Below are 18,983 nucleotides of genomic sequence, written 5' to 3'. Positions count from 1 at the left end.
AGGTAAAGATTGCCAATCAAATTTTTCGCAGGCTGCCCTTGGCATCGTAATTTTAGCACCAAATGACGTAATAAGTCTTCATGGCTAAGTGAAATACGCGTGGCAGCCAAATGAGCTCGCCACATGACGTAAAATAGACGTAACTAAAATATGAATGTTCCGAAATAATTATGCAAAAAAGAAATCGATAATAAGTGTACTGCGCATTCACAAAAAGCTGCCACTTCACATTGAATACAACTGCGTACGTAGCGCCTAATTGTTTAGAAGTGCATGTTGAAAACAGCGCGGAAGTGCAAACAGGCATACTGGAGTGTAGTGCGACGTTTTAAATGAAACGTGGCTTTGGCGAAAATAAAATTTCGAGAGGAAATTCTATTGCATCATGACCATGACTGGGCTCCGAAATCTTCTTAATAGCAAAAGCTGTATATGTGGCTTTCACCGGGATAAGTGTTTTGCCGCCGGTATCAGTATTATCATCCTCATGAGCTTAGCTAAAACCACAGCATTACTAAGGTGTTACCCACTGACATCCTGCTAACACTGGGCTGTGCCAACTCCGGCCACATTTACAACGCAAACTGTCTAATCTGCTAAGCCATTCTGGTGTGTGGGCATATTGTTGTGGCAAACTCGGTTCCTTGTGTTGCTTGATATGAAAGCTATGCAGGTTTCCATGACAATTACCGTTATATAATATTCTACAAATATTACAAACATAATCGTTAATGTCCTATGCTCATTTATCAAACTGACACTTTTTTGGCCAGGCAGATGAAGCCTGAAACTATGAGTTTTTTTTTTATGAGTGCACCAATAAAAGCAAGGTAATGCGGCACAGGATAAAATAAAGCAAAAAAAAGGTAGAATACGGCTATAAAGCTAACAAAGCCAGAGCATCTATCCGAAAGTAAATCTCACATGCAACTCTCACTTCCATAGACTCCGTAATCTGTTATGTGAGGAGGCTGACATGGCTCTGTGAATATACGACCACTAAATTAGCGCCAAACCTTATTTTTGTGCGTGAGAAGCTACGAACTACAAACGGCATTTTCATGGGCGTGGCATAAGGACTCCAGAAGACCGCAAGGACAACATGTAGGTGAAAGGCATAACATCACTGAACATTGCTAGATCATTTCCAACGGCTGCTACAGCGCAGGCCGACACATATTAAGGTTAAAAAGTTTTGTGACAGGTAAACCTAAATCATATAACGACTATGAACGATTCAATTTTTTATAAGGAAAGCTGTACTTCAATACCAAGGCTGCAAAAAGCTGTGCCATTGCTGAAACCTTTACCTGGACCTTGAATAAATAAATAAATGTTGCCGCGACTTGGATTCGAACCCGCGATGGCGCGAAAAAGATCAGTTACGCTAGAACTGCACGAAATCTCTAAGCTATCGCCGCAGACGACAGCGCCTAGTTTTTAACTGCAGCGCACTCGCGCACCTCACCGCACATAGTCATCGTCATTATCTTTAATCTGCGGCATGAAGGAGTCAAATCAGGTTAATCTTGATTAGAGCTTAAACTCAGTCGATGATTGTCGCCAGGTGGGCCGACGACACAGCAAAGCAAAATCATGATCCAATCAGGCTAAACACATGCTCTCGCAGGTCTCTTCAGCTTAAGCACGTTAAAATCCTGCCATTTTTTTTATCGGTGTCTCTATTAACTGTTCCCGTCTACGAAGCTTGCGTAAGCAATGTCGATATAAAAACGAGCAGAGAAAATTTTTACTCGGCAGCTCCGATCTCTACATTTAAAATTAGCGTAAGCTGCTGTAAGGCGCTCTAAAATTTTCTTGAACTTACCCTTGTCCGAGGCCCTTTAACACGCCTTATGGCACTCGAGGAACACTCTGGAGCATGTCAAAGTTGTTATCGTCATAATCATCAGGCACGAGCACCGCACCCTTGGTTGCGACCTTGGAGGTGGTGGCTGCTGGTGGCTTGGCTGCCTGTGATGAGCTGCTCGCATCCAAGGAGGCATGGAGGCCTCTAAGGAGCTCTGAAGGCTTGGAGGCCTCTGATATGGTGGGCTCTGAGGAGGAGGCGGCCTCTGGCGAGCTGCTCGCATCCGAAAAGGCAGTGTCTTCTGAAGGCACAGAGGCTTCTGACAAGGTTGGCTCTGAGGAGGGGGCAGCCTCTGGTGAGCTGCTCGCATCCGAAGAGGCAGTGTCTTCTGAAGGCATGGAGGCCTCCGATAAATTAGTGCCCCCTGACGGGGAGTTGGTCTCTGAAGAGTCCGTTCCCGAGGAGCTCGGTTCTGGCTCAGTCAAGGCGGAAGCAGTGGAGAGCGAAGATGGGGACATCGAGTCGGATTTCTCGGTTTCCTGCTCAACTTCGGTCGTTGAGTTGTCGGGACTGCCGCTTGCTAACGAAGCGTCACCGGTTTCGCCAGACGACACAGTTTCATTTTCAGCTGGCGCGAAAGACGTCTGTTCTTCCGGCGGTTCTGGTACAGTCTCCGGTTCTGGTAGCGGGGAGACATATTCGTCGTCGGTGCTGTTTTGTGGCGGCATCGTGTCGGTCTCGGGGAATGGTGGTATTGTGTTAACGCCGTCGCCGGTGTTGCTTAACGTTTCCATATCTCCAGAAGGACTGGATGGTTCCTCGTCGACGGAGGGTGTCGTCAATCGGGGCCTCATTGTGACTGAGAAGAACGGGGGTTTTCTCCAGCCCCCCGTGTTATTTCTTAAGCGCGGAGTGAATCTGAGTACCACTCCAATATCTTCAGGAAGCTTCGTTTGGGTTCTGAACTGCAGAGAGAGCTCTTCCTTGTAGTCGGGCCCGTCATCCGTGAACGCGGCCTTGGCGGATGCCGCCCGGTTCAACAGCGTGGCGGTCAGAGCAACGCTGGATGAGAGGGCGACAATGCCAAGTGCCATGACCCAGAACCCTGTTGGGTTTGTAATTAAGCCGCGTCGTGGTGAAGTGGTCGCCATTTCGGTTCCGTCGAACTGGGACAGACCACTGCTTCCGACTTGTTCGCTACTGCTGCCGCGGCGGCTTTGCCTGTTGTAAGAAAAGAAGGTGATTGAAGCGTGTGAGCGGAAAATTATTTGTATTAAGGTGAAAGCCTTTAATGCCTTTAACGCTACCACTCCGCCACGAAGGCTCGGGGTTTGAGCATGAATAAAGGCGCATCTAGTGAATGCATGAATTTCATACATAAAACAAAAGCAATAAAAAATCTGAAAATAAGATAAGTAAAAAGTAAGAAAAACAAAAATTATAAAAAAAACAAAATTTAAAAAGTAAATATGAAAAAAAAAACAAAGAGTGTGCCAGAAAACACTTTCGCCTTGCAGCAGTTTAGAGAGCCAAAGTGCCCCCAGAAATTTTTCCGTGGTGAAGGTGACTGATCTTTTACCTTCAACATGCTCGCCATGTTTGTTCGAAGTAAGAGCTGTGTCCGTAATGAACGTTATGCGGTATGATAAAAAATAGCCGACGGCTTAGCATCGTTATGCGTGCAATATCGTACGGTAGCACTAGTTAGGGTGGGAACTCAAGGCCCTTACGTGTTAAAGGCATTTGACATGAATGCCTTCACCACGAACACCCTCTACATGAAGGCCGTTACTTGGAAGGTATTTGCCATGAAGGCCTGCTCCTAAAGACCTTTGCCGTAAGGCCTTTAAACTAAACACCATGGGGTGAAGACCTGGGTGAAGGCCGAAAGGCTTTCACGAAGGTGAAAGTTGCCCACAGCCCACAGAAACGAGCAAGTGTCTGCGTGACTTGAAGGCTCCTTCATACTTGACGTCCGAAAAGCAGGCATCCCACCGTGCTTATCACACATTCTTCGCCAGTACAGCACTTTGATTTCAGGATTCCACGGCAGTATACCTTGGACACACATAAGTCGGCAAGACTTACCAGCGTAACGTAGCGTTGTTTTTTGTGCCATAAGCAAAATTACAACGGGTTTCGGCACCGGAGAGTGAAAAAAATTAGAAGAAGAGATGAATGTGCTTCCACTGTTTAACATGCACTGTACGCTATTGTACTTTTAAAATGACACAAGAATACGTTGTTAAGCCTTTGATCATGTATATAAGACCAATACGTGGAGAAACAGGTTGCGATCTTGATACAGAAAGTATGGTACGAAGTTCAAAGAAAGTCCGTGTACTTTTCGGTCGCCACTTTCAATGCGCACCCGTTGTTTATAGAAGCATGCTTGAATAAGGACTGCCATGGGCTATTTGCTGCTCCATGTAATTGAAATGCCTGAAAAGTTTCCGTTTGTAAAGACGCTATTTAAACGTGGGATGCATCAAAGATGCACAAAATCTGTTGCAAAGTGTCTGCTTAAATGTTGCCCCAAGATGGGAAGCAGGGATATTACCGCAAGTTTATGCATGGGCTCAGTGAAAGCACACCTCATTTTTACACTTGCCAACACAAGACAATGATTGTGGTAGGCATGTTTCGCGTAAAAAGGTAGTGCTTGTGGTGGCCGGCTACCGGACGGAAGGAACGAACAGGCGCAGACGGCTTTTCGTGTATTTGAGACTGTTTATTTTGAGCTGAGATTTTGTGTTGCAGAAAATAAAGAGGTAATGATGATAAAGTGGTGATAATGATACACAGCCAAGGGAAAATGAAACTGAAACTTAGGCGGTATGCAGCATCACCTACCGCTTAAAAAAAAACAGACAAAACCTACCAACAGCACAGTATGCACAGGAATCGACGCAGTAGGTCAGCACTGCATTCTGTCGTGTGGGCGCTTGTCATGTTTCGTTGCTATGAGGAGGAGTGTAGGTGCTTGCTTCAACCACTGGTGCTGGAAAATGTGGCTGGGATGTCAGTGTGGTTCCGGCTACGGCTTGTTCGGGGCGATCTCGAGGATGCGTTGGATCCTCGTTCAGAGGCAGTGTGCCTAGGGCAGCGCAGTTACGCACCTATTCTCTAATATCCGATCTAGTTCAGGACCGATTCCAGCATAGGCTATCGCTTAAAGGAGCCCGGCCTCTCTTCGCGGCTGTTTTGAATGGACATATGCACGAAAGCTATGCCTTGAATCCTGCTGTGGGAATTCTCACCAGAACGAGGCCATCTTCTAGAAAGGTTGGGGACGTAGCACCGCGTCTTTTGTTCATGTACGGCTTGGTGTCTGACTGCTCCCAAGCATAGGAGCGGAGCGTACGTCAAGGCGGCATTTCAGGAATACTGAGTCTGTTCAGGATCGACGAAAATGCAGCAGCCTTACAAAGGACACACCCTTCGTCACGTGCTGCGTCTACTTATACTTGGCGAGGTAATCGACCACACCCATCTGCAAAGTGCGTTTTTTCAATCGTGCCATCTGTATGAAATCCCTTAGTAGCCTGCTTAATCTTTCGCTTGCACCATTTCCATAGGGGTAGTATACTGTAGAGGAATGATTTGTAACGCTCCTCTCGCGCAAGAATTCTGCGTAACATTTGGGTCTTCAACTGCGATATTTTGTTCTTAATAATTCAATCCGGGAAACCCTCGAGCCAGAGTGCATTTTGTAGGAAATCGACAACAGCATATGCGACGTGGTTGTTGACAGAAATTCAACTTTGGGTCAGCTACATTGGCAGCCGATCAGTGTTCTAATGGATCGGCCGATTCAAGTTTCCGCCACAAGCGGTCCTACGACGTATACCGAAAACTTCTGTTATGGTCTTACAGAACATGTCATGGTTTGCAAAGGCGCGAACGATGCCTTAGCGAACTTATCAGTGCCTGACAAATGTGAGATTGATAGCATCTGCAACTTGTCTGACACCAGCTTGCACCTTCGGTGAACCTTGACAAAACACCTTTCTGCTGACGGCGCGCCCCAAGAAGTGTAGCTCTGGAACACAGAAAACGAACTTTTCATTTAGCTTCAAGCCGAAATCACTGCCCTATCTTTGGACCTGTTCTAAAGTTTCGTTTTGCTTCTCGCGTGTCTTTTCCCAGGCGATTATGCCGTCAGTTTTTTTTACTTCTCTCACTTCGTCTTTCTTTTAAAAGTGCCGCAGGAGGAGAGACCACATCAGAATGCACCCTTTGAATCGAACGAAGACGTCATGCGTAATAAAGGCTGAGAAGCCACGGCTCTCCGGTGTCAATGCCACAAGTACACGGGAAATCAATATTTCAAAAACACGTCCCGCCTGCCAGCTGATGTAGGACTTGTTCCATTTTGGGGGAGATGAGACACGTTGGCGATGACAGCTTTGTTAGCCACGCAGAGCTCCACATAAAAAACTAGCGAGCCATCGGTATTTTGTCCGACGAGTCAGGTTGATACCCTTTCCAACATCATCACGGATTCTGTTACCTCCTGAGACTGCAGGCGTTTATCGTAGTTTATCAAAAGCGGCGTCATGAACAAGTTCTGGGAGTGGCGCACGAAATTTTTTGCGAGCCCCAGCTCTGTTGTCAAGAGGCGCCAAACAGGAGCCTTAAGCTCGGCGGTGAGCGAGAGGGGCTATTCTTTGTGCGTGAACTTGCGGGAGCTAAACGTTGACCCGACGATGTTTATGCCAAAGCTGCCGATGGCCTCGAGCCCGAGGAAAGAAGTACATTTTGTCACGATGTGGAACAGCGCACTGGAGGTGGTTCACTGTGGGTTACTTCCGTATTAAAATGTCCGACGCTGTTTATCATTGACCCTAATAGTTTTGATGGGCTGCATCAGGCGCGCATAGCGAGGAAAGAACCGCGAAATATCTCTGGTAGTGTTCTTCGCTCGGCAAAGGGACGTAGCCCAGCGTCTCCAGTGAGAGAGAAGGGACTTTGCACTATGGTAAAAGTGGCATGAATTTCATTTAGTGGACCGTCCTGATCGCTGACATGAAGGATTTTGACTTGACAGATTTTTGGCGTGCCGCTTTTCTATTTGCAATTTTTGTTCTTCCAAGATGTCCAGACTTTAGAAAATGTCCGGTATTCCCACATGTGTTCAAGTGCCTGTCATTCTCTGGACAGTCACATAAATTAGCGAGCAGTGAACCTATACCACAGCGGTAGCAGGTCCCGCACAAGGGGCTCAATGACGCCGCTTTCATTAGTTTAACGCGGTTTAGTGAGCAGTTGGCAGCGAATTATTCCAACTGGTGTTGCCTATGGTTGATCTGCTTTCCAATGTCTGTCTATTGCATGTTGAAGATTGAGGGACGATTTCTTGTAAAGTAGGTGACCTCGTTTCTTCTGTAAAGTTGTTCTCTCACGTAGCTGGTCACGGATGATGCTCTAAACTGCCTTCCGAAATTGCATGTAGGCGAAAGCTTTCGCAATCTGTTTACGTAACTGGTCGTTTGCGAAGAGGGAACAGCTGACGTCCAACGATATAGTTTATCGCTATTACAAGTCAGCATCCAATTCGGCGGCAGCGGCATTCAAGGTCTTCATCAGCACTTTTCTGGACGCTTGCCCAAAGATCGGCGGTGCTCCTTGATATGAAAAGGCTGTGAAAGAGAATTTAGCCTCAGACGCCTAGAGAGCTCAGAAGTATTGCCTTGAAACCCTAGGGCTGCAGCTCGTCGGCTCCAACCGCATCGAGAAAGCGCATGAAGACGGGCTTGCACTAGTGCCAAGGTAATGCTGGTTCACCTCGCGTAGGCAGGAACGGTGGCGGCGGAGGCAACGCTCCGAGAGACATTATTCTGACAGCACTGTTCTCAGAACGCTAAATTACTCAGCATTCCTCGTCGCCATTCTGTGGTGTCCGGTACCCAGAGAGAGGTATAACGAACACGCGCAGACGGCAGCCCACGGTAGACTCTAAAAGTCGACCAGAATGTGTAGGTTGGATAGAAGAGAGAAATGCTCTGATGATGATAGTACAAGGCGTAGGATAACGAGAAGGATACTTGAGCGGTGTACAAAAATAGCACTTGTCATGAAATGCCGATTTGGGGTTCGATAGGTTTTACAAAATTAGGAGTGGCATGCGTGGCAAGTCACTCCACGCCACGCAGTTGTGGCATGGAGTGATGTGACGCCTGATCCCCAAGGGACCCCAATGATTGAAGTCTGAAGCGTAGATCAGCCATCAACGATTAGAAAGAGCTGGCCGACACAGTTGAATAAACATTTGTCATCACAATTAAATTAGAAGTTGATACTACAACAAAGATTTCTTCCTTCAGGGAGAGTAAATGCTTTCGTAGTTGATGCACATGCTGTGGCTGTGATGACCACTCTCTGGAAGTGATTATTTTGAGGTCTCAGTTTCTCTCCAAGAGGTTTTTTTCCTCTTTCTTCGGTTTGCGTTTCAGTTCCCCGTGAAAGCACAGAGCTGTAAACGGCATTGCCCTGGAGTGAAGACTGCGCCATTATCCTCCGTAATTATTGCGTTGGCTTGATAGTGTAGTGGAGACCAAACTGTAAGGTATTCTCAGCAGCGAATTGCGTTCACTTCACAGTGATTTCTAAGATGCGTGCCTGGTGTTCCCGCTAAATACAGCCAAACTTCCCAAAAATATGGAGTGTCCTGTCTCAGCGCAAGCAAATGAGGGTTGTTCGGAGTTGTGTGGCATAGCCTGCAGTGTTTTTATTGCGAAGCAATACTGCCTTCGCTACCACCTCAGCCCGTGCCGGGCCGCGGCCGCATAGCCACGCTTGACCTTTCGCGTGACCTCGCTGCGTGACGTCATACCATCTGTGTAAAAATGGGGCCCCATCTCACGCCGTCGCCTTGCGCGGTGCATAGCCACGGCCTGACTCCCGCTCCTCTCACCAGGGGCGCTGCGCGCTATGTGACGTCATACCATCTGTGTAAAAACGGGGTCCCATCTCACGCCATCGCCTTGCGCGGCGCATAGCCACTGCCTGACTCCCGCTCCTGTCACCAGGGGCGCTGCGCGCTATGTGACGTCATACCATCTGCTTAAAAACGGGGCCCCATCTCACGCCGTTGCCTTGCGCGGCGCGTAGCCACGGCCGCGGCCTGACTGCGCTCTTCTCGTCAAGCCCATGAGATGCCGCCTCCAGCCTATATGCTTCGGCAGGTTGCAAAGAGAAAGCATCAGCGAGCTACGGAGACAGAAGAAGAACGAGAAGAACGGCAGCAGAACTACGTATTGCTTCGCAATTACCAGGCTTCACCAAGCTAAGCCACAGCCAATTTTTTTCGTACATATCATCTCGACAAACAGCTGGCAGTGCTGCTTCTATCAAGATAGTATTTAAGGAGCTTTATTTATTGGCTTGTAAAGTGAGCGAAAATGTGACAAGCTGGTGGCTCATGCAAAGCCTCATTGGGAGGGGGAGAGCACAGCACAAAAAATAGAAAGAGGCTTAAGCTTCGCCTTAAGAATTGACACGATGAAGCCTTCTCCTCCATTTCTCTCTTTTTACTCCTTTTCGTTCTGATTTCACACCGAATACCAATCCAGAGTCCCATTACCCATCATGGTTATCGATTACAATCCCATTTACCGATTATCTATCAGCGGTCGCAATCATAGATTACTAATCACCAGTCACTATCTGTGATACACTGTGCGACGTACGACGCCACTTTATGATCTTCCACACCATTTGTTTCAGTGCTATGAAGCGCCCTAACACCGCCTTTTCATTCCGCGCAATTTCTGTCACCTCATTGGCATATTAATATTTGTTGTTTTTTTTACTATAAGATCAGTAGACATCCGAAACAAACGTTATTTATCATATACACAATGACGCATTGAAAAGGTGCGCCTCTAACACGCTTGAACCAACGAATCTTCGTGGACTATTCGTTGCCTGCCCTCCTGGCAGGCAGAGGGCCTGGCTTCGAACCCCTATTCTGACTATTTTTTTATATATTCTGTTTTTAGGGATTTTGGGATTTTCCCCGACATACACCGGGTCCTCAGCACAACGAGCTCCTTACGCTAGCGCGTAAAAACGGACTTCTCCGAGACGCGCCTAGAGACGTTGAAAAGGCACCGTTCTCAAGTGGAAGCGTCTTCTTTATTGTGCGAGTTACGGTTTAAGACCGGCAAAAAAACTATTTTACTATGTTAGAGATCCCCAAAAAAAAGAAAGCGGGAGCGAGTAAGAACACCCGACGCACACAAAAATTATTGAGAGCAAACAACGGCTATATTAGTTACAACTCAGTCCTTGTTCGCGCACTTCAATAGGGTTCGCACTGTTCCACGCATGTCCGCTCGCCTCGCTCGCGCACCACACACCGCGCCTCCCTCCGTCCACGCTGATGAGTCGACGTGCCGCACTCGCGAAAAACAAACATCACAGACATCACGAGGATAGGCAGGCGATGCAGTAGGCACTCCTAGGGCAAGTGCATCGAGCCAGACGTCAAGTGTGCGCCCCCTAGAAGACGACTGCCGCCGTCTGGGAGGGAGTAGGCGCCTATGTGGAATTCCGTTATCCGATCACTTCCACGTACAGTCTTTGTCAAAAGTAACCAGGCTCCATGGTTTGCTTCTCTTTCGGATAACAGAGCCCGCACGGCTTCCCTAAAGATAAAAAAGTTCTTTGAAGGTGAGAACAGGGGGTTTTCTTACCATACAGAGATTTAGAGCTTGAGGGCTGGCAAAATAGCTTTAATATACGACTGAGAAGAAAAACGTGCAGCCTGGTTTCTTTTGACAAAGACTGTACATGTTTGTTTGGTGCAAATACTTCAGTCTGCTGTTTTTAAGATGGTGTACAGCTTCTTCGTTTCTGAAGCCAGTAATTAAAAATGGACCTGTTATACCATAATAATTTTGTATACTTTCGAGAACAAGACACTCCCGGCAACTCTCAACAAATTTTAGTTGCTTTCACGGGGCTAGGGCACCCATCGTTTTTTGAAAGCATGGTTACATTTAGTGGGGACACCTGGTATGCAGTGACCTCATATCTGAAGTTGAAAGACCTGCAGGACACATCTTGCGAGTTCTTGCGGTAAGCCTTGTAGAGCCGTTACAAGTAATATATGTAATTTACAGTGCGCACCTCTATTTGATTTTTGGTCATTGGTAATATCGCCAAAATCGAGAGTCACAGTTCCTTTTACTAGAAATCTCATGCCAGCCGCGTCGCGTTTAAAAAAAGGCATGGCGCCGAAGCCTGGTGAGGGATGACTTCAAGAGCACACTGCCTGCAATGTTGGGCTGCTGCACCAGCGTTAACTTTTCATGCATGCACATTGTTAACACTCCTGCGTGTTCGTCTTTTCTTGTTCAATGTGGTGAGCGTATAATCCCTGGAAATACACAATACCCGAGTACGAACAACGCTCGATGCCCAGAGCGCAGAATCATGCCTAATACCCCACTCCGAAACAAAACTGTGCATGTTAAGATCGCTCCTCTCTATGAGGACAAGGCTCTGTGCGTGCTTATCGGATATTCGAAATACGACAGAACATGCACGTACCGTGAAGACGTCGACGGCGAATGCACCGCCGGGGTCAGGGAGTTGGCGCGGTATCTGTTGGGAGATAACCACGGTCTGCCAGGCGACGATGCACGCCGGACGAACCCATGTTCGGAAGGGGCTGGCGACGGTCCTGTGTGTTTGAAGAGCGGGACGAGCTCGCCCTTTGAATACAAGGGCGGAGGCGAGTTAGTGGGTGACATTTCGTAGACGGATCCTCTTCGAGGAGGGGGCTTGGTCGTCGCTGGCAAGTACCTAGCAGGCGAAGATGCAGCTGGCGAGAACGCCACGCTTTGACGGCGCGATGAGCCGGCATATTGGGGTCCTCTCGGCGACGCGTAACCAGGGTACATGATGACAGAACTGTGTGCCCGATTGGGGTTGTTGTTGCTGATGCGCGGATTATTGCGCCTTCGTTTTCTTTGTCACTGCCGCTACCGTGCACGCTCCCACGAGGAGGCAGGTAGAGAGCAAGTCCATTTTCCACGCCTTGTCCCACGATCTAGCTGCATTTCTACACTGAAAGGAAATTTGAACGCTTAAGGGTGCGTTTTCATATTTTTACAGTGTGTCTCATGAGTATTAAATTAAGGGCTTAAGAAAGGTAGCGTACAACAGAGGGGTAAAACCAACAGAATATTGTTTCACGTACTGTGGAACCACTGAGAGTATTTTATGAATTAGTGTTTAAATAGCTGGAATAATTTTGTAGAGTTTATACTAGCAGTACAAGACCTTTATCCGGCCGTAATTTACAGGCCGAGCATGTCGACCGCCTGGGCGAGCAGAAGTCGCTGTTCTTCCTCCCCTTCAGCGCCAAGCCAGTCGAGCCATAGAATTTATAATATTTACATTATGGTAGCGTGCATTTCGTTGAACCAATCTAGTTTTTAAGGTACGTACCTCCTACGTGGTACTTTTCATAGGAATTTAACGAAAGGCCGCGAAATAGAAAAAATGGCTGAGGCTTAACTTGGTTAAGCCTGGAGAATGCGAAGCATCATCGTGTCGCGTAATTTGGAGGCGCACAACCACAGCGACGGCTCGAGGTGGGCCCCCGTTTCTCCACTGTCGTGACGCCATCGTGTCACGTGGTGTGACGTCATGTCTCACGTGATTTGGAGGCGCACAACCACAGCGACGGCGCGAGGTGGGCCCCCGTTTCTCCACTGTCGTGACGTCATCGTGTCACGTGGTGTGACGTCATGTATCACGTGGTTTGGAGGCGCACAAGCACAAGCGACGGCGCGAGGTGGGCCCCGTTTCTCCACTGCCGTGACGTCATCGTGTCACGTGGTGTGGCATCATCGTGTCACGTGATTTGGAGGCGCACAACCACAGCGACGGCGCGAGGTGGGCCCCCGTTTCTCCACTGTCGTGACGCCATCGTGTCACGTGGTGTGACCTCATGTATCACGTGATTTGGAGGCGCACAACCACAGCGACGGCGCGAGGTGGGCCCCCGTTTCTCCACTGTCGTGACGTCATCGTGTCACGTGGTGTGACGTCATGTATCACGTGATTTGGAGGCGCACAAGCACAAGCGACGGCGCGAGGTGGGCCCCGTTTCTCCACTGCCGTGACGTCATCGTGTCACGTGGTGTGGCATCATCGTGTCACGTGATTTGGAGGCCACAACCACAGCGACGGCGCGAGGTGGGCCCCCGTTTCTCCACTATCGTGATGTCATCGTGTCACGTGGTGTGACGTCGTGTATCACGTGATTTGGAGGCGCACAACCACAGCGACGGCGCGAGGTGGGCCCCCGTTTCTCCACAGTCGTGACGTAATCGTGTCACGTGGCGTGACGTCATGTATCACGTGATTTGGATGCGCACAACCACAGCGACGGCGCGAGGTGGGCCCCCGTTTCTCTGCTGTCGTGACGTCATCGTGTCACGTGGTGTGACGTCATGTATCACGTGATTTGGAGGCGCATAACCACGATGAAGGGCTGAAGTGGTAGCTAAAGTAGTATGCTTCGCATAAAAAAAAGAACCACGAGACTGCGCTTGTGCGCTACATCAACCCAGCGCTCCCAACAACGTTTTCAACGAACCAAACGTGCGCGCTAACCGTGCCCATGTGAGTGGTCACAGCTCAGTTCGAGGAGGTGCAAAATGATAAAAATGAAAAAAAACGAAGGCTGCGATAAAATACTCTTATACACTGCTTTCCCTTCCTTTTTTGTTTGATCTTTGCTGTGGCTGAATAAAACGCCTGTCTGAATGCAACAGACAGACAGACAGACAGACAGACAGACAGACAGACAGACAGACATACAGACAGACAGACAGACAGACAGACAGACAGACAGACAGACAGACAGACAGACAGACAGACAGACAGACAGACAGACAGACAGACAGGCAGACAGACAGACAGACAGACAGACGGACAGACAGACAGGCAGGCAGGCAGGCAGGCAGACAGACAGAATGGTTGTGACTCGAGAGTTTGAGTGGAAGTCAGTGTGAGTTGCTGTGAGCGCGAGTGGTCATGAGTGGGACCGTGAGTGAGTGGTATTTTGTATGAGTGGATATGAGTGTGAGTGAGTGGATGTGAGTGCGAGCGATCGTGAGCGTGAGTGTGATTGAGCCACCTCTCATGATGCCGAGGAATGTACTCAAGACGCTAAGAGTGACGTCGGCCGCTAACTTTGAGACAGTGAGCGCGCACGCTTCGTTTATTCACAACGAGCTCGACAGCGCTGTAATACGGTAGAGCAAGGGCGCACTCGAGGGTTTTTTTTTCTCGTATTTCGCGTGCTTTTTTGAAAGGCTGGAAAAAAAAGGCCTACGTAGGAGATGCACTGCTACAAAAAACTGGATCGGTTCTTTCCTAACCCCCTCTAAAATAAAAAAACGCAGTTGTCTCCAAATAGAATAATAAGAATTTTGCATAATTAAACGCGGGTAGTCAACTAATTAGGTGGAATTTAAAAGTTACTCTGAGGAGCGTCGCACGAAAGGAAACAATATGCCTATTAGTTCACCCAGCTGCAGTGCGCTACTTTTTTAAATCCTTGGTTCAGTTTACATAAAACACCCAGTAGTTACCATCCTTGCTCAGCCCAAAATGGGTATAAAGAATGACTTCACCACAGATCCAATGGAAGACAGACCCGATGAAACACCTCGCGGCTGTGTCATTGTCGTAGCTAATCTCTGGTTGTTCTGCACCCAAGCATGCTTACCTTCGACAGCCGATATAACCTGGCTGCGGTGCTACGCTTCATTTAGGTGTGTGTTCATTGTCATTGCCTGTGAACCTTGCAAACAGTCATCATTCCTCTAGTCCCCAGTCGGAAAACCCCCCATCAGAATTCTATCGTCACAACGCACTTCTTTAATGTTTTGAACAAAAGCTTGCAGTAGTAACACTATTTTGAGTAGTTACCACAGAAAAGTAGTAAATAACTATAGACCACAGTGACGTACTACAGAAAAAAGTACAGTATTACTAAAAAAGGCCAAAAGCAACGAAAAATCTGCCGTTATGATGCAACTAGAAAATATTTTGCCGTATTTTTTACATAGTTCGGTCCTATTTTTTTTTTACTGGGCCATATGTTTCATGGCTGTCTGTCGACACAAGAACTACATAACAAAAGCGCCCTTTATCGTATTGGGCGAGTAAAGTTTTCTTCAATAGCTTGGCCTAACTCAGCATTCACGTAGTCCAGAAATAAGAGAAATCGCATTCGTAGCGGTCTGTCTTCGTTCTGTCCTGTTCGTAAAAGAAGTTTAACGTCTTGCTTCAACTATGAACAACCAGCTAGGTCCAATTCGTGCACATTTCACGCTTTCTGTAAAAGTGAATTTGTGGGCACAGAGTTGGCACGGGAACGTTGCAAGAAGCATGGCTCCTGATTTCCGCTTTATTCCGATGTAGGTTACGCTGACGCTCTTCTTCACCAGGCTGATACCGGAATCGCTATCTCCCTCATGCCCTTCAGCTCAGATGCTACCTACGCCACTGCCTGACAGTGGCCCCGTCAACATATCTTTCATCCCTGCGCACCCGGTGGAATCACTCGCCTTCGGCCGTTCAACCCCATCGACAACTGCATCATTGCCCGCAAGGAATTTAAGCTGCGGCCTCTCCGTCCTCGGATTCAGTGGGCACGGGAACGTTGCAAGAAGCATGACTCCTGATTTCCGCTTTATTCCGATGCAGGTTACGCTGACGCTCTTCTTCACCTGGCTGATACCGGAATCGCTATCTCCCTCATGCCCTTCAGCTCAGATGCTACCTACGCCACTGCCTGACAGTGGCCCCGTCAACATATCTTTCATCCCTTCGCACCCGGTGGAATCACTCGCCTTCGGCCGTTCAACCCCATCGACAACTGCATCATTGCCCGCAAGGAATTTAAGCTGCGGCCTCTCCGTCCTCGGATTCAGTGGGCACGGGAACGTTGCAAGAAGCATGACTCCTGATTTCCGCTTTATTCCGATGCAGGTTACGCTGACGCTCTTCTTCACCTGGCTGATACCGGAATCGCTATCTCCCTCATGCCCTTCAGCTCAGATGCTACCTACGCCACTGCCTGACAGTGGCCCCGTCAACATATCTTTCATCCCTTCGCACCCGGTGGAATCACTCGCCTTCGGCCGTTCAACCCCATCGACAACTGCATCATTGCCCGCAAGGAATTTAAGCTGCGGCCTCTCCGTCCTCGGATTCAGTGGGCACGGGAACGTTGCAAGAAGCATGACTCCTGATTTCCGCTTTATTCCGATGCAGGTTACGCTGACGCTCTTCTTCACCTGGCTGATACCGGAATCGCTATCTCCCTCATGCCCTTCAGCTCAGATGCTACCTACGCCACTGCCTGACAGTGGCCCCGTCAACATATCTTTCATCCCTTCGCACCCGGTGGAATCACTCGCCTTCGGCCGTTCAACCCCATCGACAACTGCATCATTGCCCGCAAGGAATTTAAGCTGCGGCCTCTCCGTCCTCGGATTCAGTGGGCACGGGAACGTTGCAAGAAGCATGACTCCTGATTTCCGCTTTATTCCGATGCAGGTTACGCTGACGCTCTTCTTCACCTGGCTGATACCGGAATCGCTATCTCCCTCATGCCCTTCAGCTCAGATGCTACCTACGCCACTGCCTGACAGTGGCCCCGTCAACATATCTTTCATCCCTTCGCACCCGGTGGAATCACTCGCCTTCGGCCGTTCAACCCCATCGACAACTGCATCATTGCCCGCAAGGAATTTAAGCTGCGGCCTCTCCGTCCTCGGATTCAGTGGGCACGGGAACGTTGCAAGAAGCATGACTCCTGATTTCCGCTTTATTCCGATGCAGGTTACGCTGACGCTCTTCTTCACCTGGCTGATACCGGAATCGCTATCTCCCTCATGCCCTTCAGCTCAGATGCTACCTACGCCACTGCCTGACAGTGGCCCCGTCAACATCTTTCATCCCTTCGCACCCGGTGGAATCACTCGCCTTCGGCCGTTCAACCCCATCGACAACTGCATCATCGCCCGCAAGGAATTTAAGCTGCGGCCTCTAGCTGCGGCCTCTCCTTCCTCGGATTCAAGTGGGATCTGATCTCGCTTCGGCGAGCGCGGCTTCGGCCGCTTATCTGATGTTTTCAGCAGCGTCCGCTCCGGCGGACGCAGTTGTTGCTGCGACGCGCGTCTTTTCTTGCCTTTTTATCTTTCCTCTGATCTCTTACCTCTCCTCTATCTGCACGTTGGCAGCGGTGGTGGCTTGGCTAGAGCCAGTAGCAGGCCCGTGCAATTTCCTTTTCATCCTTCTCTCAGTCACAACAGTCAGTCCTCGGATTCAATGGGCACGGGAACGTTGCAAGAAGCATGGCTCCTGATTTCCGCTTTGCTCCAATGCAGGTGTGTACATTTTCCTTGTACGCTAAAAAGAGCGACGACATATGCTTGCTGCTGTTCCCGTGCCGAGAGATGCTGTGTGAAAGTGTGTGAGTGCTTTTCTATGGCTTTTCTACTCTTGTGTTCCGGCGACATAGAAACGAAACCCGGCCCCACCACACGATCTGAATCCCTATCCGAAATTGAATCGCTCCCTGAAGACCCTGCAAAACAGATGAGCGTAATTTTTCAGCTGCTCAAAGATGTTCACGCCCGCTCATTACAAAGTTCAAAGGCACAAACTGAGCTTACCGCAGATATTAAATCCATTAAGGCTGGGCGGGAAAGCATCGAAACAAAAATAACTAATGTTCAGAAGCGTTCAGATTAACTGGAAGAGAAAGGGAAAGTTCTTGACACCTTCAGCCATGAGTTTGCAGGCATGCAAGAATCTATCGAAAGCTTAACTTCACAAAATCGCTTCTTACAACAACGCCTAGATGATATGGAGGAAAGATCACGCCGAGATAATATGATTTTTCATGGACTGACAGATTCATCGGAAACTTGGCAAGAAACAGAAAGCACACTGACCAATGCACTAACGAAGGTACTTGACTCGTTACCAAAAGACCCATTCCAGCGTGTTCATCGTTTAGGCATCTTTTCCGCTAACAAATGCAGACCCATCATTGCCAAATTTACCAACTACAAAGTGAAAGAGTTAATCCTATCTCATCGTAATGGTTTCAAGGAACACAAAATATCAATAAGCGAAGAGTTTTCACCTTCTACTCGAACTGCGAGACGGAAACTAACCGAATTTGGAATTGGCTATCCGGGATCACCCAAATTTCGCCTTCGCTACAATAAGCTACTCATACGCGGCAAATGCTTCATGTACAATCCATCCAACGACACAATTGATGAAATGGAGCTGTCATCCGAACACGTGCCCCAAGGATCAGACGCTTCGCCACTTGTTCCGTCCTAGGGGTGCGAGAGGGGCAGTGGTCATTCATCACTAGAGACCGGATTTTAAGCAAATGCCAATTTTTTTTCAACGATTCGTAGGCGCACCATTTTTACATATGAGCACGAATTAGGTGTTAACAATATGTATAATACTCTTTTTATAGTGCCTATAAATGCCTATTTTAGGTGTCAGTGCCTATAAATGCCTATTTCCGACGCCGGTGCCTAAAAATGCCCTATTTTACAGAAAAGATGCCTGAAATACGCTGTGGTTTTGCTTTCAGATTCTGTTTACTTTCGAATCCATTTCGGTTTTGAGTAGAACACACGTGTTAACATTAGATGACCTCGTCAGTTGGCTGTGGTGAACACTGCACCTACTCCGGCTGCGTACACGATACCAACCTCGTCAGCCGAAAATATCGAAGCAACCTTTTTCCCATTTTCTGCCATTTTATCGTGGCAGCTTGTTGATGACTTTAGCTGTTAAAGTGGTACTTCCCATCAAGCCAATAACCTCTGAGACGTCTAGCTAGACGTCTCTGAGAGGTTTTTGGTTTGCTGCGTTGACCAGATGGCACCACATTTCGGAAAGTATAAGGAGTAAGTTATAGGTTCGTCCAAATAATTCCGAGTTGGTTCTAATTGAAACCAACTGCACAATGTTCCATAAACCTGTTGAAACAGTTTAACTGATTAAAATTTCCACCTGGGTAACCTGCCTTATTTTCGTTCCTTGTGCCCCAGCCGCATGCCATCTTCATCAAATAGCATTTGGTGGTAATCTTGTTGGAGCA

The 18,983-nt window shown here is 48.3% G+C and overlaps 1 protein-coding gene across 1 annotated transcript; it reads right to left on the bottom strand.

Annotated features, from left to right (window-relative positions):
- Positions 1-1,854: 1,854 nt before the first annotated feature.
- Positions 1,855-11,721, bottom strand: LOC149343526 (uncharacterized). The gene is made up of 2 exons (XM_089546991.1): positions 11,369-11,721; positions 1,855-3,031 (listed from the first exon to the last, which is right to left on the bottom strand). Exons 1-2 carry the CDS (start codon positions 11,719-11,721, stop codon positions 1,855-1,857), a joined length of 1,530 nt encoding a protein of 509 aa, XP_089403117.1.
- Between the last annotated feature and the right edge of the window lie 7,262 nt (positions 11,722-18,983).

The sequence above is a fragment of the Amblyomma mixtum genome, chromosome 5 (assembly GCF_055824585.1).
Source record: "Amblyomma mixtum isolate Tamu chromosome 5, ASM5582458v1, whole genome shotgun sequence".
Classification (NCBI taxonomy): domain Eukaryota; kingdom Metazoa; phylum Arthropoda; class Arachnida; order Ixodida; family Ixodidae; genus Amblyomma; species Amblyomma mixtum.
The sequence above is the reverse complement of the archived record's forward strand: the minus strand, read 5'-3'. Positions and strand labels throughout refer to the sequence as shown.

Excerpts from the sequence above, each read along its gene's own strand:
- LOC149343526 (XM_089546991.1), bottom strand. The coding sequence starts at position 11,721 with ATGTACCCTGGTTACGCGTCGCCGAGAGGACCCCAATATGCCGGCTCA. Across the intron at positions 3,032-11,368 it reads TCGCCGTCGACGTCTTCACG|GCAAAGCCGCCGCGGCAGCA; the intron begins GTACGTGCATGT and ends TTCTTACAACAG.